General features: G+C 38.8%; 1 protein-coding gene across 13 annotated transcripts in view; it reads right to left on the bottom strand.

Annotated features, from left to right (window-relative positions):
• Positions 1-26,829, bottom strand: part of KLHL13 (kelch like family member 13) — a 134,998-nt gene that overhangs the window by 19,477 nt on the left and 88,692 nt on the right. For all 13 annotated transcript variants that reach the window (XM_038416013.2, XM_043491844.1, XM_043491848.1 and 10 more), the window contains 4 exons: positions 24,868-25,009; positions 18,735-18,867; positions 18,252-18,448; positions 1,772-2,567 (listed from right to left, as the gene is read on the bottom strand). In XM_038416013.2, the coding sequence (XP_038271941.1) occupies positions 1,772-2,567; positions 18,252-18,448; positions 18,735-18,867; positions 24,868-25,009 (1,268 nt within the window). The remainder of the gene's footprint in view (positions 1-1,771; positions 2,568-18,251; positions 18,449-18,734; positions 18,868-24,867; positions 25,010-26,829) is intronic.

Here is a 26,829-nt window from a genome sequence, read left to right as displayed (position 1 = left end):
ATGGATTATCCTCCCAGGGTGAACCATTAAACATGGGTCCTCCACTGAAGCCCAGGTGCTCTGACACTAGTTCACACAAGTGAATGATGGTAGAGAATTAATTAATTAATTAATTATACAATAGGTACACTCACAAGACACTAAACTTTTACTGCATGTTGTACCACCAGGCAGATGAAGTGAAAAGTTACCAATCACGATCATTTTAGCTAGAAATGCATTTAGATATAAATCATGAAATGGTTGCAAGAAAGAACCAAATTATGTTAAAAACACAGTTTTTAACATATTATAACACAAAAATCAATTCTACTATTCAAAACTTCGCTAAAAGAATTACAAGTCTACAACTGTAGCACTCCATGGTTCCCAAACAGGAACTTTATTATCTGACTAGGAAATCCATTGCAGATTATCTGAATTTTGCAGATTTGTAGATGAGTAAAATGGGGGAGGGGGAGAGAGAATCAGATGCTACATCACAAAACCATCAGTTCATTTTTTCTGATTAGTTTAAATTAAGACAATACTTCACAGTACATTTATAAAATACACTGCAGTATATCCACAAAAGTAATTAAGTTTTAGTAACAGATTTCACTACAAAGCCAGGTCTGCTGCAAAGTATCTGCTGTGAATGGGGATGAGATAGAGAGACTGCAAGCTTAAATAAAACATCTGTATGTGTACACTTAGTGTGATTTAAGTAAGTGAAATCCTATTATGCAATCAGAAATGTGAAGTATAATACTGTATCTCATTATTGTATTTATAATACACAGACACAAAATTTACAAATGGGTACATATCAACTCTGACCACCACCTGCTTTTGGAGAGAAAAATGAATAATTTTCCATTTCTGATGATTTATGCTAAATTAAAAGCGACTAGTTACTGCCTCACCATTTTTTATTCCTTCTCATTTTTATTTAGATCTTTTTTTCTCTAAGTAAAATGAATTACATTTTTTGGTAAAGAGGGAGTGAAGAAAGGAGGATTAATAGGAAGTGAGACACTTAACCATGAGGTGCAGAGATTATGGAAAAGAACAAGTAATTTTTAGTGACAAACAAATGGAGTGTGTCAGAACATTTTTAAGCACAGATAAGCTACTGGTTTGTCTTTAAGCAACAAAGATGTTTAAAACGCTGATATTCCAAAATCACTATTGCAATTACTGCAAGAAAAAGTCTCATCTTTTGAGAGCAACTTCACAGGTTTCCTTCAAGTACAAGAGATATTCTTATCCAAATAAAAATGCGTTAAATTATTTTGGCTTACATGATATATGAGGCAACTAAATCATGATGTGTTTGAAAAGCAACTATTATATAGAGGCAGAACTAGAAAAGGTTAATTATTTGCAAACAAACATTTCTTCAGTCAAATGTTTAAAGCTCCTTCTAAAGAAACTTTGCAAAACTCAGTAAAGGCTTCCACAAACATTTAAATAAATGGCAGTGAGCATTTTTTTTAAATAGTTTGATGCTAAAGATGAAAACACTCGATATTACATATCTAAATCAGTCAGCAACATGTCACTTTATTCTACAAGTTAAATTTATTTTGAACTTCCTTCACAAAAATGTACCTGAAATTCACTGACCGTGACCAAATTAGCATCTCTATAGATGCTGCTGGAAAGAAATAACTTAATTTGTTTTCAAATTAGGATACTTGTTTTTCTCCCCCTTTTCCACAGAACAGCATAATTTTAAGACCTGAAAAGAAAGACAAAAATTCATACATTCAAGATAAAATACACTTACCTAGTTCACCCGCTGCATTTCGACCACCAACTGCATACAAATGTCCTTTGAGGGCACTTAGGTGGAAGAAGGTACGCTTTTCATTTAAAGATGCAACTTGCATCCATTTATTATAACGAGGATCAAATCTGAAGACTGTGTCAACCGCTGTTTTTCCTTTCGTATCGTAATTGCTCTGTCCACCAACTACATAAAGAAAGTTTCCAATCACAGCAATGCCATGCTGGTATCTTGGTGCATCCATGGGAGCTAATGATTTCCATTCATGTGCCTTTTCATCATACATCCGTAATTCTTTGCTGACAACCAGTTGCTGCCTTAACACTCCTCCCAATGTTACTAAGTGAGTACTGTCTGATCGAATGGCAGTTCTCTCTGACTGCATGACCGGTTGCATGTACGGCATCATTTGGTAATTGCTGGCTTCCAAAAGCAAATTCACACATGTATTGTCAGTTCTCATGAAATCCACTGTTTGTACATAATTAATAAGATCCTGTGGTGTCATCAGTGGAAATCTGATGTTCTTCATTAGTTTTGCAGCATATTCCATTCGAGGCTCCTCATACCGTAGCCAGCGACAAGCAGCCTTGAAGAGTTCGAGCTCAGTGCAGTGCTTAAGGCTATTGCTTGAAAGCACAAAGGCAAGACGTTCAAAAGGGAGTTTCACAAACTCACCAGTACTTAATAATGCGGGGAAGTTCTTCAGGATGAAATTATTAACGTATTTATCCACTTCTGTGAGATTGTACGTATTGGCAATCCGCCCAACCTCGACACAATTTTCCAAAGAAACCTATTAAGTGAGTAGAAAGAGGAATCAAAACACTTTTTCCTAATTTGATGTTCATTTAGCCACATTAGGATAATATACAATTTAAGGAGTACTTGTGGCACCTTAGAGACTAACAAATTTATTAGAGCATAAGCTTTCGTGAGCTACAGCTCACTTCATCCGATGAAGTGAGCTGTAGCTCACGAAAGCTTATGCTCTAATAAATTTGTTAGTCTCTAAGGTGCCACAAGTACTCCTTTTCTTTTTGCGAATACAGACTAACACGGCTGCTACTCTGAAACATACAATTTAAGGAATACTGTGGAGTCAGCAATATTTGCTATGCTCAAGGTGATTTATGCATATGAGCAAATAAATATTCAGTCAGATGTGTATATTCATGATTGCGAGAATTGATCCAGTAAGGTATTTGTTATTTTGAAGAAAGAAATAAGACTACTGGAGAACAGATGGCATATATTAATTATACATCAGATTTGGTATCATAAAATGATGATACATAGCAATTATAAGGCACTTTATCTTCAAAGTGGTCTGCAAACATCCTTATATGTTTTGAATGGGGAAAGTGTGATAAGAGTAGGGATGCATAGCTCTGTCAGAGTGAATCATCATGTGAACTGGAGTTTGGCCTCAAATTCCTAACACATTCCCATGCTCATTCAACTACCCCACCACCCCCCTCGTTAATTTTTGTTTACCACAAAATAAGACATACTATTTTGTGACTATTCTTCTCCACACCTAAGCCACCCTCCATAAACAGTACCCACAGTGTATATAATTTTTATTATGCAAGATGTTCCCTAAGAAACATTCATTTGCACACGATGGTAAGCCTATACAAAGCAATAGCAGGAAAATAATAGTTAAGAATTTAGTGATCAGACAGGTTTCAGAGTAGCAGCCGTGTTAGTCTGTATTCACAATAAGAAAAGGAGGACTTGTGGCACCTTAGAGACTAACAGATTTATTTGAGCATAAGCTTTCGTGAGAGCTGTAGCTCACGAAAGTTTATGTTCAAATACATTTGTTAGTCTCTAAGGTGCCACAAGTACTCCTGTTCTTTTGTGATCAGACAGGTTAACATGCCTCAAAGCACAAAAATGTCTACAGTTCAAAATCTCCTGATCAAAGTTAATAGTAGCAAAACCAGAAAGTGTTTGAAAGAAACACAGCCTGTTTCTCCAATGCTACACATTTCATTCAGTCAGCCTTTACTCTGAATTTTTAATTCCTTAGGTATGTTCTTTATAAAAGATTACTTGTGCACCATAACCAGGCTCTGAAGGATTCGATTTTTATGGGTACATATTGATAAATGTTGATTTTACCGTACACACAAAAACTGTATAGGAAAATATTTTTGTCAATCAAAATTTACAAAGAGGCAAAGTAAGAAAACGCTGCTTGAAAAATTATTAGGGTTTGATTTAAGGATATTTATTGTGTTTATTTTGAAGTGTGATGTAGACAATTTGTGTTTTAACAGTTATAAAGCTTTAGCTTTTTGAATCTCTGCTGTCGGCCGTCATTAAATAATTGTGTGACCCCCCCCCCACTGCAGAACTCCTCATAATTTTGTGTAACTGTGAATATTTAAAAAAATAAAAATCTAAAAAAATCTTCAGAATAAGCATTGATATTATCTGTCAAAATTATCAAAAACTAAAAATTGAATTCTGCCAAGCCTAACTATAACTAAGGTATAAAAAACTGTTAATTTTAAAGCTTAGTTTCAATAATGAGTATGTGGTGTACTGAAAGACTTAGCATACGCCTACACAGCAATTAGACTATGGCTGGACTACACCAGCTGACAGGCTGCGGAGCGGTTTCATTGCTGTGAAAATTTCTGGGCTCAGATTGGAGCCCGGGCTCTAGGACCTGGTGAAGGGAATCTCACTATACTTGTTTTTTTCTTAAAGCCCCAGCTCAGAGTCATGAGAATGTCATTTTTTTTTTAAAAGTAAGTTTTTACCTTTATGGTCAGGGGAAAAAGCTGGACAACATCACCTGAGTGTAGCCTAAAGACTCAGAGACCAGAAAACACAGAAAAAGAACCCAAACATATATGATATTTTGGAGCCTGATTCATGATTGTTGAATGCTTGGGACTAGCAGTACTGCAAGGCCCCTTAGAATCCCAGGACTCTTGGGTTTTTTCAAAGATTTTGTCCAGGGAAATAGCAGAAGGTTTGAAGTCAGAAACATAAGCTGCCCATTTGTTTGGGTTCACCACATGCGATCTTATCAATATCATGTGCATGTCATTCCTGAGTGTGGCACTGCCCCTTCAACATTTGATCAATTTACAAATCAGCAAACTGTAGTGGTGATGACGTTTTTTTCTTCACCAGAAACAGGGCCTAAGAACACTAGCTCATTTTATATAGGCCACTGGAGAGCTACCAAACAATAATCTTCATTCACAGATGGCCTGCAATGCCCTCAAACAAGTAGGAGGTGAAAGGTTCCATATTCCATTATTAATATTCTGTAAAACCAAGCCCTGTAATTGTTTTTTGTTTTGTTTTTTAAACTAGAACATTAACAGGTGGCAGGCTAACAAGATTTATACAGTAAAATGCCGATACATTATATACTTGAATTAAACTTGTTTTATAATTGTTAGGAAAGAAGTACAAAACTGTTAATTCATTATCTAGCTTTTGATATAAACTAATAATCACCTCCAGAGTATTCTATGAAACTTGACAAACATTTTTATTTTATTTTTCCTTTAAAGTTTGTCAATATCAAGCCAGTTTCTATATGTTTTCCTCATAGGCTTCATAATTACTTAAATTAGTGGCAAATTGAGGGGAACTATACACTGTGATACAAGAGGGCCAGGGAGCAGTGGGAGAGTGCTAGATATATAAGCTCAAGGCTAATTAAGGCATGGTTCCCTGTAGACTAGGGATGGTGGCTCCCGGTTAACTGGAGCACCTGCAGTCAAGTAAGGCCCTGTTAGGAACCTAATAAAACCCTCTGCAACAGGCAGACCGAGGAGGAGGAGGAGGAAGAAGAATGGACTGGAGCTTGGAGGTGTGCTGAGAGATTTGGAAGGCCTAAAAATTGGAGTGAGGGAGACCCTGCCCAGCAGAATAGGGAGACTCCCTTCCCCCCAGCATCCAAGGACTGAGGGTAACCCCACCTAAGGGGGACGAGGGTAAGAAACCCACAGGGTTTGAGAGGGGCTGGGACTCAGAGCGAAGAGCAAAAGTTAGCATCTTAGCTCCCTGCCAAGAAAAGCACACGACCCACCAAACTAAAATCGGCCGTATTGCCACAACACACTACATTAATTTAATACTAGTGTAATTGGGAGTAGTTTCAAGTTGTATAATAAAAATGAAACAAAACAAATGGGAGAACCACATTAATAAAGCAGCCAATTCATGGTGTCCCACAACTCAATTAACTTGTAACTAAGGCAAGAGTTACTTGTATATCAAGTTTCAGTGTAGCAGCCGTGTTAGTCTGTATTCGCAAAAAGAAAAAGAGGACTTGTGGCACCTTAGAGACTAACAAATTTATTTGAGCATAAGCTTTCGTGAGCTACAGCTCACTTCATCGGATGCATTCGATGAAGTGAGCTGTAGCTCACAAAAGCTTATGCTCAAATAAATGTGTTAGTCTCTTAGGTGCCACAAGTCCTCCTTTTCTTTTTATATATCAAGGTACATGCTAAAACACAGCTATCCAATGAGAGAACTTGCAAGCAAATAGAAAAATGCAGGATTATTTCCAAAGGAGGGCAGGACAGACAGAAAATGGTGTTATGGCAGACTGCAGTGTTCCTGTTTTAAATCAGGAGTCTCAAACATGAGGCCCGCAGAGTTATTTCCTGCGGCCCGTCATAGGCGCCAACTCCACCGGCAGCCAAGCTCCCCTTATCCTCCAACCCCCCAGTGCACCATGTCCCCACTCCTCCGCCTACCTCCCAGCGTTTCCCGCCGCCAAACAGCTGTTTGGTGGCGCTTAAGACTTTCCAGGAGGGAGGGGGAGGAGGCGGAGAAGAGGTGGGGCCAGGGATTTGTGGAAGGGGTTGGAATAGGGGCAGGGAGGCGATGGAGTTGGGGCAGGGACTTTGGGAAGGGGTTGGAACGGAGCTGGGGACAGAGGGGGAGCTTTAATTGATGTAATTCTAAAAGTAAATGCATGTTTTGTCATTTGAGTGAGGTGAGTGTTTATATTTTATTAAAATCCCTCTTCGCACTACAGTTTTAAAAAAGTGAATACATTGACTTTTAATAGCATACTCTATTACTCTTCATTTTTTACTATACTTTTGCATTGTTGTATGAAAAGTTTTCAGTGATGTGGCCCTTGGGCCAATGTACTAGCCCTCATGTGGCCCTCGTGATGATTTGAGTTTGAGATCCCTGCTTTAAATCATATGCAGGGCAAAAGAGGTACAGGTAGGTATCCTGGGAGTTTATGTTGCACTGAAACATGCAGACAGAGTAGAGTGCATGTCTGTTAGAAAGTTTTAACATGTAGATTTTTAAGATAAATTTGTTTTTAAACTAGAATGTTTAAATCTTGTTTCTGTGTTTGACCTAATTAATATCCATAATGTACTTGTAACCTTTAGTTGTGAATTTTACAACTCCTGTTTGACTCCTCCATCATCCATTTTGTATGTTGCTACTGTTTGTATGCTACTCTGCTAAACATTATCTGCAGGTCTCAAAACAGACCATCTCAAATCTAGTCTGCAAAATATTTACTCTTTAAATTTAAATAGTTTTAATCGTTTAATTGATTACTTGGTCTAAATCTGATCTATTACAACTTTATTGTGCATAATCCTTTTAAGCATTATGATCAGTTATTCCCAAGGTGCATTAATGGGGTTGTGCCATGTTCTGTGCTTGTCTTGATTAATAAATTAAATTTCCTTTATTAACTTCAATTTTGATTAAAATGTTAAATATTTTCTTGAAAGCTACCTTTCCACTAGCCCAATTAGTAATTTTTTATTTTTTCTGAGCATTGACAGCTACCAGGCTATATTATATTGTATAGACTAATCCTAGCTTGATTTACAGTTATTCATTTTTTTTTATTTTTTTTTTTTACCAATATATAAAATATACTTTGTTTTCATCTGGAAAAAACCCTGACAAACAGCAGGGTGTCTAATAATTACTCACACTGAAATATTCAAAAATTGGACTAGATACAGTACGAAGATACAATCTTCTCCAAATACTGCTTAGATACAGAGCAACGTACTTTATAGAATTTCATTTACATGATAATTTAAGTTCCTTTTAATTTGTATGGTTTATGTTATAACAGCAATGGTAGACACAGAAGCTGCTTCTATTGTATGGAACCCAAGAATAAAAGGGCTAATTAACAGGCACTGGAATATCTCAACCACTATTACTGGCCCCAACAGTGCTCCCATTGAAATGAATGGCAAAGTTTAATGACTTAAAGGAACAGCCTAAGGCAAAACGTAAGATTTCTCTTACAAAAAAGATTATAAAATATTTGAACAGCAAAGACATTTTATACACAGACAGAGAGAGGCTATAATTGGACAAACACTAACAACTCTACCAAAAGGAGCTGAGGGAGAGTTCATTCCAAGTGAGCGTTCTTTACACTTTGGATGTTTTTGCCTACATAGCAAAACAGTTCAAGTTAATTTGCTCATCAAACTAACCCCCAAAAGCTAAAACTTTTAGTTAAAGGAGCACATCAAGGGAGCAACCAGCTAGAGCAGTGACTCTCAACCACGGGTCTGGGGTCCCCTAGAGGGCCACAAGCAGGTTTCAGGGGACCACCAAGCAGGGCCAGCATTAGATTTCCTGGGGCCCAAGGCAGAAAGCTGAAGCTCCACCGCATGAGGCTGCAGGCCCTGAAACTGAAGCCTGAGCAACTGAGCTTTGTGGGGTCCCTGGTGGCATGGGGCCCGGGCAGTTGCCCTGCTTGCCACCCCTTAATCATGGCCCTAGGTTTTACATGCAGAAAAAAAGAGTTGTGTCAGAGGTGGGCCATGGAGTTTTTACGGTATGTTGGGGGGGCCCTCAGAGATAAAGTTGAGAACCCCTGATCTAGAGAGCTGAAACATATTATTGAGAAGAGTGGTAAAAAACACCTTTTTCCCCGCTAAAGTAACAGAACTCTTCTTTTCTAAGTTTCATGGCTTGGAAAGTGAATGAATGGTAGAGAACTCCAGAGAAAATTATTGCAAGTAAAACAAGAGAGTCAAGAAATAAGTAACTAATAGCAATCCCCAAAACCTTATGAAAAACTTAGCTGACTATAAGAAATTGGAAAATTGGAAAAGGAGCAACAGAACACAAGTCTGAGGGTTCTGAGGAGATCATAGGATGATGACTCTACAGCCGCAACTTGCACAGAAAACTTTAATTCGTCACTGCTTAACTTGAGAGTAAAATCTTGAAATCTCTTTTCCTCCCAGTTTTTTGCCTGATTTCCCACATAGAGAAGTTCAGAACTTGGATGCCTTTTTCACAAAATAGGGGTTCAGGCCAGCTCAGAAATTGGACTGACTCACCTTCACCCACACAGAACTTATGGCGGGGTGGATCCAGAAGGCAAGTTAGAGGGGCACTTCTCGCTGAGCTACCAGCCTCAGGAACCCAGGATTTTTAGTGTGAAGCTTCTTAAGCAATTGCACAATAACTGGTTTCAGAGTAGCAGCCGTGTTAGTCTGTATTCGCAAAAAGAAAAGGAGTACTTAAGAGCATACCTTCCCATGACAACTAGAAGGCTTGGCGAGGAAGGCCAAAGCTATACAAAGCATGACAAGCATGTTGGGTGGTTTGGTGGGAGTGAGGGATCCAGTTATTGTGCAAAAAGAAAAGGAGTACTTGTGGCACCTTAGAGACTAACAAATTTATTTGAGCATAAGCTGTAGTGTGCTACAGCTGTAGCTCACGAAAGCTTATGCTCAAATAAATTTGTTAGTCTCTAAGGTGCCACAAGTACTCCTCTTCTTTTTGCACAATAACTGGATCCCTCACTCCCACCAAACCACCCAACATGCTTGTCATGCTTTGTATAGCTTTGGCCTTCCTCGCCAAGCCTTCTAGTTGTCATGGGAAGGTATGCTCTTAAGTAGCTTCCTGAGACCTCCATCATTTGAAAGTCATTACAAACAATCCACAACATGGACATTCTTTGAAAGGACACAGCTTGACCTCAAACTCTTTCCACTATGATCAGTCTGGGAGATTTTTTGAATGGTTTTGTTCTTTGCAGATATACGGCTAATGGTCACTGCACGTCGAGGAATGAAGCCTGCTCTATTCTGTAGATGCATGTGGCTTTGGAAAGAATACAGGTAAGTGAATTGACTAGTTCAGATGAAACGAACTACTGGGAGGGTGAATTTAGGCTATAAGCATAATGAATATGTCTCTACTGAATATAGTGTAATATTGAATAATGAATGAATATATCTCTATTGAATATAGTGTAAGGCAGATCCACCATCAGAGCTCCAAACTCACCCAGCCTCCTGGATAGGTGATGGCTACCAGGAATGCAATCTTCATGGATAGGAGAAACATGGAACATGAAGCCAGTCGCTCAAAGGGAGGCTTAGTGAGCACTGAAAGAACAAGGTTCAGATCCCATTGAGAAGTAGGTTCTCTCAGAGCAGGAAAGGCTCTGATTAGACCTTTCCAGAATCTGTTGGCCAATAGGTAAGTGAAAATTGAGTAACCCTGCAAAGGTGGGTTGTATACACTGACTTCTCCCAAGTGGACCCATAAAAAATTGATAAAAACACCTGCTGTTCTGAAGGAAAGAAGATAGTCCAGAATAAGTGGAATATCCACATCTTAGGGGATATACATTTTTATTGTTCCTAGATAAATGCCTCCTCTTGGCTATGCAGCATTTGCTAGTGGAATCCTTTCTACTGTAAGTAAGGATGCTTTGTACAGCTTCAGAGTATGAACATTCTAGAGTCAACACCCATCCTAAAACCACAGTCGGAGATGGAGTGATTGGAATGTTTGAGTTTGCCCTTTTCCTGGGTCAGGAGATCGGAAAAAGGCTGACTGTTCATCAGTGACTGAGGCAACATGAGAAGACAACTCAGGAACCAAAATTGTCTGGTCCAATAGGGGCGGTGAGGACGACTTGTGCCCTGTTCTAATGAATCTTCCAGAAGACCCAAGGTAGGACTGGTAAGGAAAAGAAGGCATAATTCAGATGGTTTGATCGTGGAAGAAGTAAAGCATCACCCTGAGAGCAACATCCTCAGGCTCTGTAGCAGAAGGAGAGCCTGAGATATAAGCCCTTGTATTAAAAGCCTGGTATGAGGCAGGACCTGCATACAGAATTTGGCCAGAACAGGGCTAATATTGCAAAAATACGCATTCCTAAGAAGTGCTAGTCACAGAGTACTCACGCAAGCTCATCCTAATATCAAGTGGTACCAGAACATCCTGATATTAAGGATGGTACAAAAACATTCCCCAAGGATAACAGGAACACACTGACCCCTCTTAAAAGATAAGGTCAGGATGACAGTACGTAATAGAAATGTTTTAATTGAACTAACATGTACAAAATGAAAAGGACTTGTGGCACGTCAGAGGGCAGTAACTAACTATGTCAAAGGGGCAGTAATAACGTGTTTGTACTGGGGTATAAAGATGCATCTCAGAGGGAGTATTTTTGGCCAACCCAGTAAGCAGTGGAAAGTCCGGCCACTCACTGAGCTGCATCCAGTGTCGGGGCATACATATTTTAATATCTTTGTAGAGTTTACCAGATGCTATTACCGTGCTTCATTAACAATAAACCTGGCCGGGTGTTCGTACCTTAACGGATCTTGTGGTCACTGGACGGTTCGCTTGAGGTCTGCTGTGCCAGCTGTGTGTACAGAGCTGAGGCAGCACACAAAAAAAACACACACACAGCTAAACATCTAACCACACTGGTGACCCACGACCACTGATCTGGTAAGTAAATGAGCTGTCCTCTGTAGGAATCCTAATCTAATATGAGAGAAAACCATGAGCTAGGGAACCCCCTTATCCCTTCCCTGCAAATCCTCACAAAATTTGGACACTGAAGGTTCTGACCCCAGCCATGAGGCAGTAAGAAGGAACTGGAGAGTGATTGGAATGCCCCACTCTTTACTGCCTTGGCTGGAGGCATGAGGAGAGTGAGGGCACACGCATGGACCAATGGATGCTTCTTTCAAGATTCTCCGGCTCCAGGTGCATGGAGCACATGCATATGCTCAATGTAATATACAAAGGGACAACTACTTGAAGGACAACAAAAAATTATCACTGATAAAGTTTGCATATGACAAATAACTGGGGGAGTAGTAAATAATGAAGATATGTCACTAATACAAAGCATTTTGGATTGCTAAGTAAGTTGTGTGAAAGCAAACAATATTCATTTTAATACAGCTAAATGTAAACATTTATCTACAAAGAAAGCAGACCACATTTACACAATGGGGGACTCTAACCTGGGAAGCTTGGCATGTTTACCCTAACACAATGAAGGCTGAGGAGAAATATGATTGCTCTCTATAAATACATCAGAGGGATAAACACTGGGGAAGGAGAGGAGTTATTTAAATTAAGGACCAATGTTGGCACAAGAACAAATGGCTATAAACTGGCCATCAATAAGTTTAGACTTGAAATTACACAAAGGTTTCTAACCACAGAAGGAAGTGAAGTTCTGGAACAGCCTTCCAAGGGGAGCAAAAAACTTAACTAGTTTTAAGACTCAACTTGATACATTTATGGCGGGGATGGTATGATGAGATTGCCTACAATGACATATGACCAATCCATGCCTGCTATTGGCAAATATCCCCAATGGCCAGAGATGAGACACTAAATGGGGAGGGCTCTGAGTTATTACACAGAATTGTTTCCCAGGTCTTTTTGGTGCGTCTTGCCCATATGAGCAGGGTCTAACTCATCAGCCTATTTGGGTTCAGGCAGGAATTTCTCCCTGGGTCAGATTGGCAGGGACCCTGAGGAATTTTCACTTTCCTCTGCAGCATAGGGCCTGGGTCATTTGTTGGTTTGAAATAGAGTAAGTGGTGGATTCTCTGTAACTTGAAGTCTTCAAAACAAGTTTTGAGGACTTCCATAACTCAGCCAGAAGTTATGTGCCTATTACAGGAATGAGTGGGTGAGGTTCTGTGGCCTGTGATGTGCAGGAGGTCAGACCAGATGATCACGTGATTGGAATAACAGAGACTTGGTGGGATAACTCACATGACTGGAGTACAGTCATGGATGGTTATAAACTGTTCAGGAAGGACAGGCAGGGCAGAAAAGGTGGGGGAGTAGCACTGTATGTAAGGGAGCAGTATGACTGCTCAGAGCTCCGGTACGAAACTGTGGAAAAACCTGAGTGTCTCTGGATTAAGTTTAGAAGTGTGTGCAACAAGAGTGATGTCATGGTGGGAGTCTGCTATAGACCACCGGACCAGGGGGATGAGGTGGATGAGGCTTTCTTCCGGCAACTCACGGAAGCTACTAGATCGCATGCCCTGATTCTCATGGGTGACTTTAATTTTCCTGATATCTGCTGGGAGAGCAATACAGCGGTGCATAGACAATCCAGGAAGTTTTTGGAAAGCGTAGGGGACAGTTTCCTGGTGCAAGTGCTAGGGGAGCCAACTAGGGGGAGCGCTTTTCTTGACCTGCTGCTCACAAACCGGGTAGAATTAGTGGGGGAAGCAAAAGTGGATGGGAATCTGGGAGGCAGTGACCATGAGTTGGTTGAGTTCAGGATCCTGACGCAGGGAAGAAAGGTAAGCAGCAGGATACGGACCCTGGACTTCAGGAAAGCAGACTTTGACTCCCTCAGGGAACAGATGGCCAGGATCCCCTGGGGGACTAACATGAAAGGGAAGGGAGTCCAGGAGAGCTGGCTGTATTTCAAGGAATCCCTGTTGAGGTTACAGGGACAAACCATCCCGATGAGTCGAAAGAATAGTAAATATGGCAGGCGACCAGCTTGGCTTAATGGTGAAATCCTAGCGGATCTTAAACATAAAAAAGAAGCTTACAAGAAGTGGAAGGTTGGACATATGACCAGGGAAGAGTATAAAAATATTGCTCGGGCATGTAGGAAAGATATCAGGAGGGCCAAATCGCACCTGGAGCTGCAGCTAGCAAGAGATGTCAAGAGTAACAAGAAGGGTTTCTTCAGGTATGTTGGCAACAAGAAGAAAGCCAAGGAAAGCGTGGGCCCCTTACTGAATGAGGGAGGCAAGCTAGTGACAGAGGATGTGGAAAAAGCTAATGTACTCAATGCTTTTTTTGCCTCTGTTTTCACTAACAAGGTCAGCTCCCAGACTGCTGTGCTGGGCATCACAAAATGGGGAAGAGATGGCCAGCCCTCTGTAGAGATAGAGGTGGTTAGGGACTATTTAGAAAAGCTGGACGTGCACAAGTCCATGGGGCCGGACGAATTGCATCCGAGAGTGCTGAGGGAATTGGCGGCTGTGATTGCAGAGCCCTTGGCCATTATCTTTGAAAACTCGTGGCGAACGGGGGAAGTCCCGGATGACTGGAAAAAGGCTAATGTAGTGCCCATCTTTAAAAAAGGGAAGAAGGAGGATCCTGGGAACTACAGGCCGGTCAGCCTCACCTCAGTCCCTGGAAAAATCATGGAGCAGGTCCTCAAAGAATCAATCCTGAAGCACTTAGAGGAGAGGAAAGTGATCAGGAACAGTCAGCATGGATTCACCAAGGGAAGGTCATGCCTGACTAATCTAATCGCCTTTTATGATGAGATTACTGGTTCTGTGGATGAAGGGAAAGCAGTGGATGTATTGTTTCTTGACTTTAGCAAAGCTTTTGACACGGTCTCCCACAGCATTCTTGTCAGCAAGTTAAGGAAGTATGGGCTGGATGAATGCACTATAAGGTGGGTAGAAAGCTGGCTAGATTGTCGGGCTCAACGGGTAGTGATCAATGGCTCCATGTCTAGTTGGCAGCCGGTGTCAAGTGGAGTGCCCCAGGGGTCGGTCCTGGGGCCCGTTTTGTTCAATATCTTCATAAATGATCTGGAGGATGGTGTGGATTGCACTCTCAGCAAATTTGCGGATGATACTAAACTGGGAGGAGTGGTAGATACGCTGGAGGGGAGGGATAGGATACAGAAGGACCTAGACAAATTGGAAGATTGGGCCAAAAGAAATCTAATGAGGTTCAATAAGGATAAGTGCAGGGTCCTGCACTTAGGATGGAAGAATCCAATGCACCGCTACAGACTAGGGACCGAATGGCTCGGCAGCAGTTCTGCGGAAAAGGACCTAGGGGTGACAGTGGACGAGAAGCTGGATATGAGTCAGCAGTGTGCCCTTGTTGCCAAGAAGGCCAATGGCATTTTGGGATGTATAAGTAGGGGCATAGCGAGCAGATCGAGGGACGTGATCGTTCCCCTCTATTCGACACTGGTGAGGCCTCATCTGGAGTACTGTGTCCAGTTTTGGGCCCCACACTACAAGAAGGATGTGGATAAATTGGAAAGAGTACAGCGAAGGGCAACAAAAATGATTAGGGGTCTAGAGCACATGACTTATGAGGAGAGGCTGAGGGAGCTGGGATTGTTTAGTCTGCAGAAGAGAAGAATGAGGGGGGATTTGATAGCTGCTTTCAACTACCTGAAAGGGGGTTTCAAAGAGGATGGCTCTAGACTGTTCTCAATGGTAGCAGATGACAGAACGAGGAGTAATGGTCTCAAGTTGCAATGGGGGAGGTTTAGATTGGATATTAGGAAAAACTTTTTCACTAAGAGGGTGGTGAAACACTGGAATGCGTTACCTAGGGAGGTGGTAGAATCTCCTTCCTTAGAGGTTTTTAAGGTCAGGCTTGACAAAGCCCTGGCTAGGATGATTTAACTGGGACTTGGTCCTGCTTTGAGCAGGGGGTTTGGACTAGATGACCTTCTGGGGTCCCTTCCAACCCTGATATTCTATGATTCTATGATTCTATGATCACGATGGTCCCTTCTGGCCTTAAAGTTTATGAGTCCACGGTTAAGGTGTCACTTGATTACAATCTATAAGCTCCTGCATGAAAAACAAATATTTGATAAGGAGCTCTTCAATCTAGCAGAGAAAGGCATAACATGATCCAACGGCTGTAAGTTAAAGATAGAAAAATTCAGACTGAAAATAAGGTGTACATTTTTAACAGTGAGGGTAATTAATCATTGGAACAATTTATCAAGGGTTGTGATGGATTCTTCATCACTGACAGTTTGAAATTAAGACTGATGTTTTTCTATAATATATGCTCTAGGAATTATTTTGGGGCAGTCCTATGGCCTGTGCTATACAGGAGGTCAGACTAGATGATCGCTATAGTCCCCTTCTGGCCTTAGAATTTATAAAACTACCTCAAGACATTTTTGGAATAATCACTTTGCAACACTGACACCATCACAAGCCTTACAAGAGAAACTTAAACCTAATTCTGATGAATTTATCTATATTACTACTCTAATATGCAGTCAAAATTTGTACTACCATGCCCTACAGCTGCACAAAAAAAGGTGTTCATTTAAATTGCTTGCTTATTTTACTAAATTTATTACTATCTAATTATATGATCAATTATTCTAGCTAGATTTCCCTAGACCCTATTTCTGTCAGAGTCTGGTGAAGAGCTAATGTTTCAGAAGTTGGCAACTATTGAGAAGCACTCTGAAGGAACCTGTGGAAGTCAGCCTTTGGCTTTGTAGGTATTACCCATCTAAATGTAGTAAAATGCAAAATAATATACTCAGAAAATCTTGTCCACCGTACAAAGAATAAGACTCCCAAACTATCAACCCAACTCCCTCACTCAACTCCTCCTGTATAAGCGATGTCTTGAGAGTTCTGACAGGGAATTATTTAACAAATAATTTAAATAAAAAGTCCGTACACTGTTGAGTTAAGGATGGGGAAGTAAGTTCCACAGGTGAGAATCCCTCACAGAGAACATTTTGCCTGCAGCCTCCTTTCTTATAAACCAGAAGGTTGTCAGCCTGAGGATCTTGCTGATTGTCTGTTGAGATCACTTTAATTGCAAAGAAATGTCAGCTTCAGTCTCTTTGCTTTCAATAGTCTTGAAATTACAAGGAAAAGAAATTTGTTCTTAACACGTTAGGCAACATGGTAAAATCCTAGCATAGACAAGTTACAGTTTTAACACATTACTTGAGGTAATTCCCTGGTAGGGAACACAGGATCTATCTTGACCAGCTGTGTGTTAAAGGTACAACTTGTCTTATCCACATTGGGGTTTTTACACACATTAATGTGTGAGCTAACAAGTGTTAAAAACAAACTTTTTTTTTCCTAGTGTGGACATGGCCAATGGATTTTCCAGGACACCTCATTTTTCCACCTGTAGACATATTGCTACACTGAAGAAAAGTGTTTAAAACTGTGGTCACTTGTCATGGTCAATTCTAGTATCCTTCCCACTCCTTGGGTTTTAAATGCTATTGTCTGTCTATGTATACCGGGTGCTAAGTAGTGCTGTAAAATGTGTGAGTTTTTCAATTATTGTAAAAACACCACTTATACTCCTAGTGCAGACAAACCCTTTTATGCTCTCTGTCAGATCACTGCTAAGTGATGAGAAAAGCTCCAGAGATTCAGAAGTTGAGTCTCTCCAGATCTATTATTGTATATACTTGCATACATCTCCCCCATCTTGTGATGCTGTGATTTTATTTTAAAAAACTGTTCAACCAAATAAGAGCAGTGGGATAACTTTGCTAAGCACTACATCTACAGAGCATATACATATATATGATCTACATTTTATATTAAAAACTATACAAATGATCCTCTGATTCAAGCTCTCCTGTTTTAGATAAGCTTTAGTTAATGGGAAGAGAACGGAGACTATTAACTCACTTAGTTCTGTCCCTTACAAAACCTATTATTGAGGTCACAGTAATTAAACACTTAAGTATATATTTAAGGTAAAAGTTTTTTCTTTTAGTGTACTGCAGAAATATACAAGGGTCACCATTAAAATCCTTATAATTACCTTCTCACATAACTAACATTACTGTAGCATCCCCTACATATTCCCTGTAATTGGGTACACTGCACTTTGTTTAAAGAACATTATTGTAACCTCATCAACTCAAAGATAACACCGTAAAGATTTCAGTGACAACCACTGTAATTATGTGCTTCACATCCCCCATAAGAAAATGTTATATACAAAACAAGTAAGTACAAAGATAATATGACAAATAATTCACTGTGCAATAATGACTACATTACTATGAATTCACAAAGTAACTTTCTTATGGTAAGTTATAAAAAATGAGCATCAGTGAGAGAAATCCAGTAACCAACTAATGAAGTATGACTATGGTTTACTGGAATATAATTTTACAGTTCATGCAGTAAAATTAGAAACTGCAACAAGTTCTTACATTTTTAATGTGCCATGATATTTAAATCACAAGCTTAGTGTGATTAGCGTTAGGTACAGTAAATAAGATTCAATTTTATGGTTCCTTTGAAGCTAGAGGAACTTACTGTATGTGAACCCAAGTTATCCAGTGTCATTCTTAAATCCTCGCCTATGGATATTACACAATCAATGTTTTTTTGTTTTTTGTTTTTTTTAAAAGGAAGTCAGAACTTGAAACTAATGTCAAATCAAAATACCTTACCCCAGAGATCAGAAACACTTTACAGAAGTCCAAAACAGGTAAAATCTGCAAAAAACTGGCCGCTTCTAGAGTGTCCTGAAGGTTGTCCATATTAAGAGAAAGTTTTGCAGTGTAAATGAAATCAATAATCTTCTTTAAACCTATTTTGTTCACACCATGAAGCTTTATGCACATTAAATCTTGTTCCTTCATTCCACCTAAGTAAGAAATTAGATACATTAAAATGGGTTCTTCAATTACATTTGAAAGAGTTCACCCTAATAATATACATATTCTTACACAATTAAAAAGCTAATTTAATTCATTTGAACTTTAATTTCAGTTAAATGAAAAGATTTTGATTTTTTATGGTTATTATAGTAATATTATATGGAAGAAAGTGTTTAATCTAGTATGTATGTTAGACATATTAGAATATCTGACACCAAAGACATGTTTAAAACAGCTCAGAGTCCAAATTTATTACAGTAATAAAAGCACTACCTGTGAACATAGCCTTGAAGTAATCACTAGCTGATGCCATCATAGCTCGGTGAACAGGAAATACTTCATCACCATCACCTGGTACTAGCGTCACATCGCAAAGTAAACCTTCTACTCGCAGCTGGTCAAAACCCTAAAACAAGATCACAACCTGAACTGCTCAGTCATCTTGAAGCGGAAAGTAAAAGTTTGTCTGGATTTCTTAAAGTAAATAAATAACTTCCCTTAAAGATTGTGTATGCTCCTTGACAATTGCTTGAAACTGAAGTCTGAGTAGTGGTCTTCCATACTATAACCATCATGTGCTCAGACTTTAAAATATAATCAAATAATTCAAAAACTTAAATCAAATAGAACAATTCAATTAGTCTCCATGAGTGACTACGGAGTGCAAAGTTCAGTCTGACTGAGTAAGCGTTCTTAATCATAAAACAAAGATAGATTTGTTCAGAAAGGGCATGTTTTTTGTCCACTTATTCTCCAGATGTAAATGGTTTCAGGTAGGAATTGACATTTGCCCATTTGGATCAGCACCATTTCTCAGAAAAATATAACATGTGCAGGATACATTTATGTTCCATACTACTCCTTCAAAGTACTCTGCAATCTGGAAGGTTGAATGATATTGGGACTTAAAAGAAGGGTGTCACTTAACTACAACTTTTGTCAATTTTATTACCAATTTTAACTTTGTAAAACCTCCCAGAAGGCTCATGTTGTATTAGTATTTCTCATGTTGTTTCCTTCTCCAGAGAAGTCTGAGGAGCAAACTACAACTACCTGGGTCTCAGATAACAATGGCACCTTAAAAGAAAGGTTTGCATATGGGGGAAAACCTATTTCGGGAATACTTAAAGATCAATAGAAATAATGGCCCCTTTCATACATTACAAGAACGTGGGAAGGACTTGGATCAATTTCATTTAGTCATATATGTCGCCTAACTCAACAATATTGATAAGGTGGATGGGGGTGAGGGGAGGGAAAGGAAGCAAATAGCCTTACAAATAACATTTGAGAGTCTTAGCTCCAAATTCCAGAATTTATTTATTATTTTTATTAAAAAAGAAGACTGGACTTTAAAGCTGTGGTGAACATAAATACAGAGATGAAAACTCAGATTTGTCCTAAAGAAAGAACACAATGGGAAAACAGAAAAGAACCAGAGGAAACGCATAAATATGGGCATAGTTAAATTCAGTGTAATCCTTCATAACATTCTTCTAACATTCAACATACTGACAGAGGCCTATTCTGAACCCAGCTCAGCAATACGATAACCCAAGATATGAAGACAACTTCCTGCTTTGAACTAAAATTTACGGCTAAAATTTATTTACAATCATAATCAAAGTGGCTAGTCAGTGTCCTGCAAACCTGACTACCACTGCTGTAAGACACCCACAGCTAACCTGTGTCAAATGACTCAGCTCGTCGGACTCGGGCTGTGGGGCTGTTTAATTGCAGTGTAGACATTCTGGCTGAGGCTGCAGCCCGAGCTCTGGGACCCTCTCACCTTGCACAGCCCTAGAGCTTGGGCTCCAGCCCAAGCCCGGACAGCTACACTGCAATTAAACAGCCCTGCAGCCCGTGCCAGCAGGCATGGGCCAGCCACAGGTTTTTAATTGTAGTGTAGACATACCCTAAGAGAGCAGTGAATTTCTCTATGTTGAGCCTTTGGGCTGCATGGAAATATAGGAGTCTTCCCACCTTCTCTGCTGTCCTTCCCATCATATCCAGGCAAACCAGACTGTGATCTAAGGACAGCACAAAATATTTTGCACCTAACTGGAGTTTAATTTTTTGACAATGATATAACAACATTTTGACAATGATCTAATACAATTATATAAACTAATCCATCTATTAATTTTTAGACAGGTACCAGAATGAAGCATTTCAGTAATCCAATGACCCTCAACTGGTGCATTTTTACTAGGTCTTCTGAAACTAGCCCTTGCAAAAAAGGAAGCACCCTACTAGTTCTCCAATTTATATTGCAAGAATAGGTATTAAGACTTTGGAGAAAAATTATTCTTTTACAATTGAAATCTGAAGGCAATGAGCTGTATTCAATATGTCTAATTGCCAGGGTCTCCAAACAATGCTATTTGCTGCTATTCTATCTATTATGCTGGAAGATGAAGCAAAAATATCTCCGCTGCAGTATTAATGATTGGAGTCACTTTCTAATAAACTATGAACTGAACAAACAGCAACCTGCCACTAATTTTTTTGCTTCTGTGAAAGCCCCTTTAAGGGGGGAGGGATAGCTCAGTGGTTTGAGCATTGGCCTGCTAAACCCAGGGTTGTGAGTTCAATCCCTGAGGCAGCCATTTAGAGATCTGGGGCAAAAATTGGGGATTGGTCCTACTCTGAGCAAGGGCTTGGACTAGATGACCTCCTGAGGTCCCTTCCAACCCTGATATTCTATGAATGGGGAAACAGAATCTACTGTATATACATTGGGATCCTTGTAGCCTGAGTATATACTCTCCTTGGGATGGTAAACAATTTACCTATGCAGTAACCTGCGTTTGGCCTTGAAGTAAATCTTTCCATAAGGTTAACTCCAGCTTTGTAAAGGCTCCAGAGAAAAGCCATTTCCAATCAGACAGAAAAAGAGACTCAGTGATTGTTCCCAGTGAGGTAAGAGGTAGGAAAACATTAGAAAAGTTTGACCTGTCCTAAGATATGAAGATGAAAGAATACCAAGTAGAGGCCCAAGAGTTAGAAACTGAGACACTACTGGTGCTTTCAACCCAAAATTAAAATAAGAAAAAAGGCTCTGGCTTGTTTTTGTCTGAAAACCCATTGTGATCCACATAAGCTATGTTGGCAGCAAGTCCTAAAATAAGTCATAATTCTTTAGGGAATCCTCATCCTATACAAGAAAAAACACACAGCACTTCTGCATAAAGTTCTAGTAGGAGATAGCAAAGGATTGTACAGGTTGTAGGCTTGAATCCATAAGATATGGAAGAATTCTAGTGATGCCTACACAATTCAAGCAGAAACTAGAACGTAGAGGAACTACCTTCTGAAGTTTATAACATTTTAAAGCTTTGGAAGCATCTCACTTCTGTAAGTGAGAGGCTTACATTTTTATCTGCCAGAGGAGAGCAACACCATGTGACACCGTCCAACGGTGCCTTAGTTTGGTTGCTCCAACAGAAAAAGAGAACTTAGTTCAGGGTGGGCCAGAAGACCATTTTTAGAAAATTATCACCAGCAGAATACAGAACTCCCACCAGACAATTTCCCCTCATGGAAATAGATGCAACAGAGAATATACCAGGAGTTGCTCAACAGATACATTTTGTTTAATCCATTTGCACCTTTTAGTAGATCTATAAACTTTACTTCTGACTGATAGCGACTGTAGGGAAAAATTGATCAAATTAAAAAATGTTCCTCTGCTTAAAAATTAGTATCTGCACAGGTTTGGTATACATCACAAACTTGTAATATTATGAACAAAGAAAAAAATGGCTCAAATTGTTTCAAAATGTTGTTAGAGAACTATATGAAAATACTGTACTCAGATCCTAAAAAGCGAAAGCTACAAGCTTCCTAGTTTCTCTGGTGAGCAATGTCACAGCTATAGTAATAACAATGGAAAAAAATAGGGTTTTGGATGGGATGGGTTCTTCATCAACCTTTGTGGGGTAGGGCAGAGGGTGGAGGTGAAGGACCATCTCCCAGATGCAGCTAATGGCAACTCAGAGGACATTTACCCCAACTCTAGTCAGGTTTAGAATACCTCAGTTCTCTCAATGATCGCATCTGACACACACACACACGTCACTGCTAGCTCTCTCATGCCGGAACTTGGAACTCCCAGTCTCACTGACCCCAACTGGTTCTAGGATTCAAAGTCCCCCATTCCAATGGCTGGAACAACTGGGGTGTGATTCTCTTATCTGTAGCTATGTCTCTGTGCTGCAGGGGTATAAACAGAAATCTGCTGGTAATGAGAACATTTTTCAACTTATACATATTGAGCTATAGGCTTTTGAAACCAATAAAGTATATAACTAATCTACTCTCTTCTTCTTTGGGTTTAAAAATTTTGGGGATTTTTTAAATAAAGTCTTAGAACAGTGATGTGAGGTTATCTTATTGCAAGTACTTATATAGTTCTATAAAGCAATTAGCAAATTTAAGGGTAAATGTGCCAATTGGTTTACATAAGCAAATAAATATTTGCAATAAAATAATCTTACCTTTCAAAGTCTCTTGCTTTAGATAGAAAGTATAGGAAACTGACAAGGTGAGGCCACCACTTTAGTTCACTTTAATTAAAATGGAAAAGACACGTGATAAAATTGAAAGTGAATGCTAAAGCTCAATGATGCTGTTTTGCTGGGCAAGTGGAGGGTTTCAGATCAAAAATAAGACTGTAACACCTGTGTACAATAGGATGAGAAAACCACATGGGTGAATGTTTAAAGTGCAGTTCTGCTTTGAAAAACAGCACTACAGAATTCCAAGTTTGTCATTTCTTTCCATTTCACATCTGCCCAGTTTATAAGTAAAAATATGTTTTCCCCTGCCTGCTAGGCCCCACAGGTGAGTTCTCTCCATTTTGTGCATCATCACTAATGATAGAGGTTCTGTACTTCATATTAGGTCTCCATTTACCCCTATGCACCTTCATTTACACATTTACTTATTTCCTTCAAAGCGATTGCCCAAATTAATAGGTTAAGAAACACTAACCAAATCTGGCACGTACAGAATGAAACAGAGTCTAACTCCCCTTAGCTCCATAGAGCTCATGGAAGTAAGAAGTGCTACAATTTTATTCTTGTCACTGAAGTCAACGGATATGATCCTGGATAAACGTAGGGGATGGAAGTGTCATTTTTACAGTCACTTTTCAGAGTAGAGCCACCCTCCCAACATTTTCTTCCTCTTCAGTTTGTATACCCACTTTCGGGTAACTTGAGTTTTGATTCTTGAGTTTGGAAGAAGTAACTCAAAGGGGCAAGCATACTGCTAATATATGGTGAGGAGGTTATTGACAGGGTTTGTGTGGTTTTCCTGAAGTGTGGGCACCCATGACACAAATATTAACAAAGCCATTTACTTCCTTTTATGCATCAGGTACCACTGTATGTATAATATATAGGTTTCAGAGTAGCAGCCATGTTAGTTTGTATCCGCAAAAACAAAAGGAGGACTTGTGGCACCTTAGAGACTAACAAATTTGTTAGTCTCTAAGGTGCCACAAGTCCTCCTTTTCTTTTTTTATATAATATATACTATCACTGTAAAAACATGAAACTTGCTTGATTAGATAGCTGTGAATTAAACAAAGGTAATCTTTCCCTAGCTGAACAGGGGCAGATAAGATAAACTGAAGGCTATTTCATGATTGGTCTGTAAAAGACAGGTGGCATATTTATTAAAAAACAAGTGAAAGCTGGCATACTGATGAGCTTCAGAGGATAATGTAACAGTTTTTCTACATGCAGAAAGTACAAGCTTCTTAATACTGATTTCATATGTAGGTCACATACTATGGCTTGCAAACCATGTAGAAACTGCAGATGGCTGCTAAGATTGTTTGTGGGAAGTATTCTGACTCCAGCACAGTATGTGAATAGATCAGATAATGAAATTGCCAACGGATACATGTTTTAGGGACACAAAGAGGAATAGTTAAGCCTCATGACATCTTTAACACAGCATTCACATAGAAAAGACGAGAAGAGGAAATTCACCTGAAAAAATTGCTTGACTGTATTAAAGAGGTGAGTTTCTCTGAGACAGCAGTCCCTCACTTTAGCAAGCCTTATTTACCTATTTGAAGTTAATAGTGAACAAGTCTATAATTAGAGGGAAAGGTCATGTTTTTCAAATTGTTGATGCGATCTGAACATTTAACTTGAAAAAAAATCTGATTTTCATAGATAACATGAGCTCTCAAAGAGAAAATAAAGAACACAAAACCATGCTGCCTATTCAACAAGGGCATTGTCAACATGCCACAAACAAATGTTTAATAAAAGGTATCTGAGGCACTTTTCCAGGTTTGAGAACTTTCTTAGGTGCAGATATGGTTCAAAGCCTTGAAAATCTTCAGGTAAGACTGCTATAAATATTACAATATATTGTGTTAGATTACCTGTAATACCACAGAACTATGAGTGTTGCTGGTGAAAAATCGTGTGGTCCCTGTCTTTGAAGACTGTAGATGGGCAGACACGCCCATATCGCTGCTACTAAGAGATACTTTCATGTGAGGATCTTCCTCTTCCACTAGAGATCTAAGAAAATGGGGAAAAACAAAAACAAAAAAAAGCAAGCTTAAGCACACAGTTTAAATTAATTGCTGATAAACATTTAATCCATAGTGATTTAAGCTCCAAGCCAACATCAATGTGAGCTTGTTTTATTGATAACAGTGGGAGTTGTACTGGGTTCTTATTGCTCATCTATGTGTTCATGCAGGTTATGCATGTAACATTTCATGACTTTAAAAATTCATCATTTCATTTTAGATTTTTGATTAAGTAGACCAGCAAGGGTTTTGATATATGTGGTCTTTAAAAAGTCAGTCAATTCCATTTTCTGGAATTTTCCATTTTTCCATTTTTTAAAAAAACAGACACTTCCCTAAAATATATTTGTATTGTGTTTACAATTATTTAAGATGCCTTTATTTTCTCATTTTTTAATTTCACAATTAAGTGTCTTACTACCTCATCAGACTGGCACATGGCATTTGGAGGTTATTAGTGCAAAATGTGTTTTTAAAATTTAATAATTTCATTTGTATTGGTTACTGCAGTCTTGCTCTAGTATGAAAAGAATACTGAAAAGGTGCCACAGTTTGTTGACAAAAGATATCTTTGCACATGGGTTTTTAATTCCAAATAATTATTGCCCAAATCTAATGGTGGAGCAACTTTATAAAATGCTAATGTTTTCAATTGCTGCAATGTTGCTGGCTCACTACTTTCATCCTGTGATGTAAAATGCATTTAAACTTTATGGGATGTCTAGATCTTATACTTATGTAAATGCTACTTATTTTATGTCTACTTAAATAATAAAAATACATGTATACTAGGCTTTGGTACACTAACATTAAATTAATAATAGACATTTTACAAAATTAGATTTCAATCCCCTGTGCTAGGTCTTCAGAAAATGATCAATATTAACCAGTTACAGTATTTTATGATTTACTGAATGTTGTAAGTTATCAATATGCTATCGGCATGGTTCAATAGAAGGCATTAGCAAATGTGTGATCAACCCAAATGTGAAATTGAAGTTATCCATAAGAGAAACTGTATTTGAGTAAAGCATTCATAACACATAACCAATTTGATACAACTACTGAACATCTCACATAGAAATAAAAAAAATCTCATCCACATTGTAACATGCAGGTATAAACATTGGCCTCCAAACTAGTTTCAGAAATCACTTTAAAGATAATTGCAAAAAGATAATTCAACGTTGATCTCCAACTTTTCACACTGCTCTTTTTTTGAGGAAGCCCAGTTTAAAATGTGAATTGTCTTTTAACAAATATTTTTTTCTCAATATACACATTTGAAGATTTCTAGTAAAAGCAGTTTCTGAAACTTAAGAATTTTTCTGATAAGGTTAATATATTTTATATGTTCAAACTCACGTTGTTTTTTTAAATGCCAGCTATAAAAACAAAAATTCTCAATACACATGGGTTTGAAACAGTAAGATTTTATGTACACAGACATAACAGTAACACACAGTAAAGGAACAAGGGTATGTTTCAGAGGTTTGAATTCACATGTAAAAACCTAATGCATAAATTTGAACAAGCTGTAATAGATGTGAATATATTTTAGCATGCACTACGGTACTGTTTGTTTACAATTAAAATAGTTTGTTTTAAATCTCACTGGAACTCTTCTTTAACATACAAATCAATATTTTACACTGTATTTTGTAATCAGAAAGATACTCTCCATACTTTTGTCTTTGGAAAACAAAAGTCAAAACAACATCAACAAGAGGTTAGAAAAAGCAGTTTCTAGTGCATGACCTGAATGTTTTTGGTCAGTTTGCTCTGGCTCTCTTTTTTTAAAATCTG

Source organism: Dermochelys coriacea, chromosome 9 (assembly GCF_009764565.3).
Source record: "Dermochelys coriacea isolate rDerCor1 chromosome 9, rDerCor1.pri.v4, whole genome shotgun sequence".
Classification (NCBI taxonomy): Eukaryota; Metazoa; Chordata; order Testudines; family Dermochelyidae; genus Dermochelys; species Dermochelys coriacea.
Note: the sequence above shows the minus strand (reverse complement) of the source record. Positions and strands in the feature narration are given on the sequence as shown.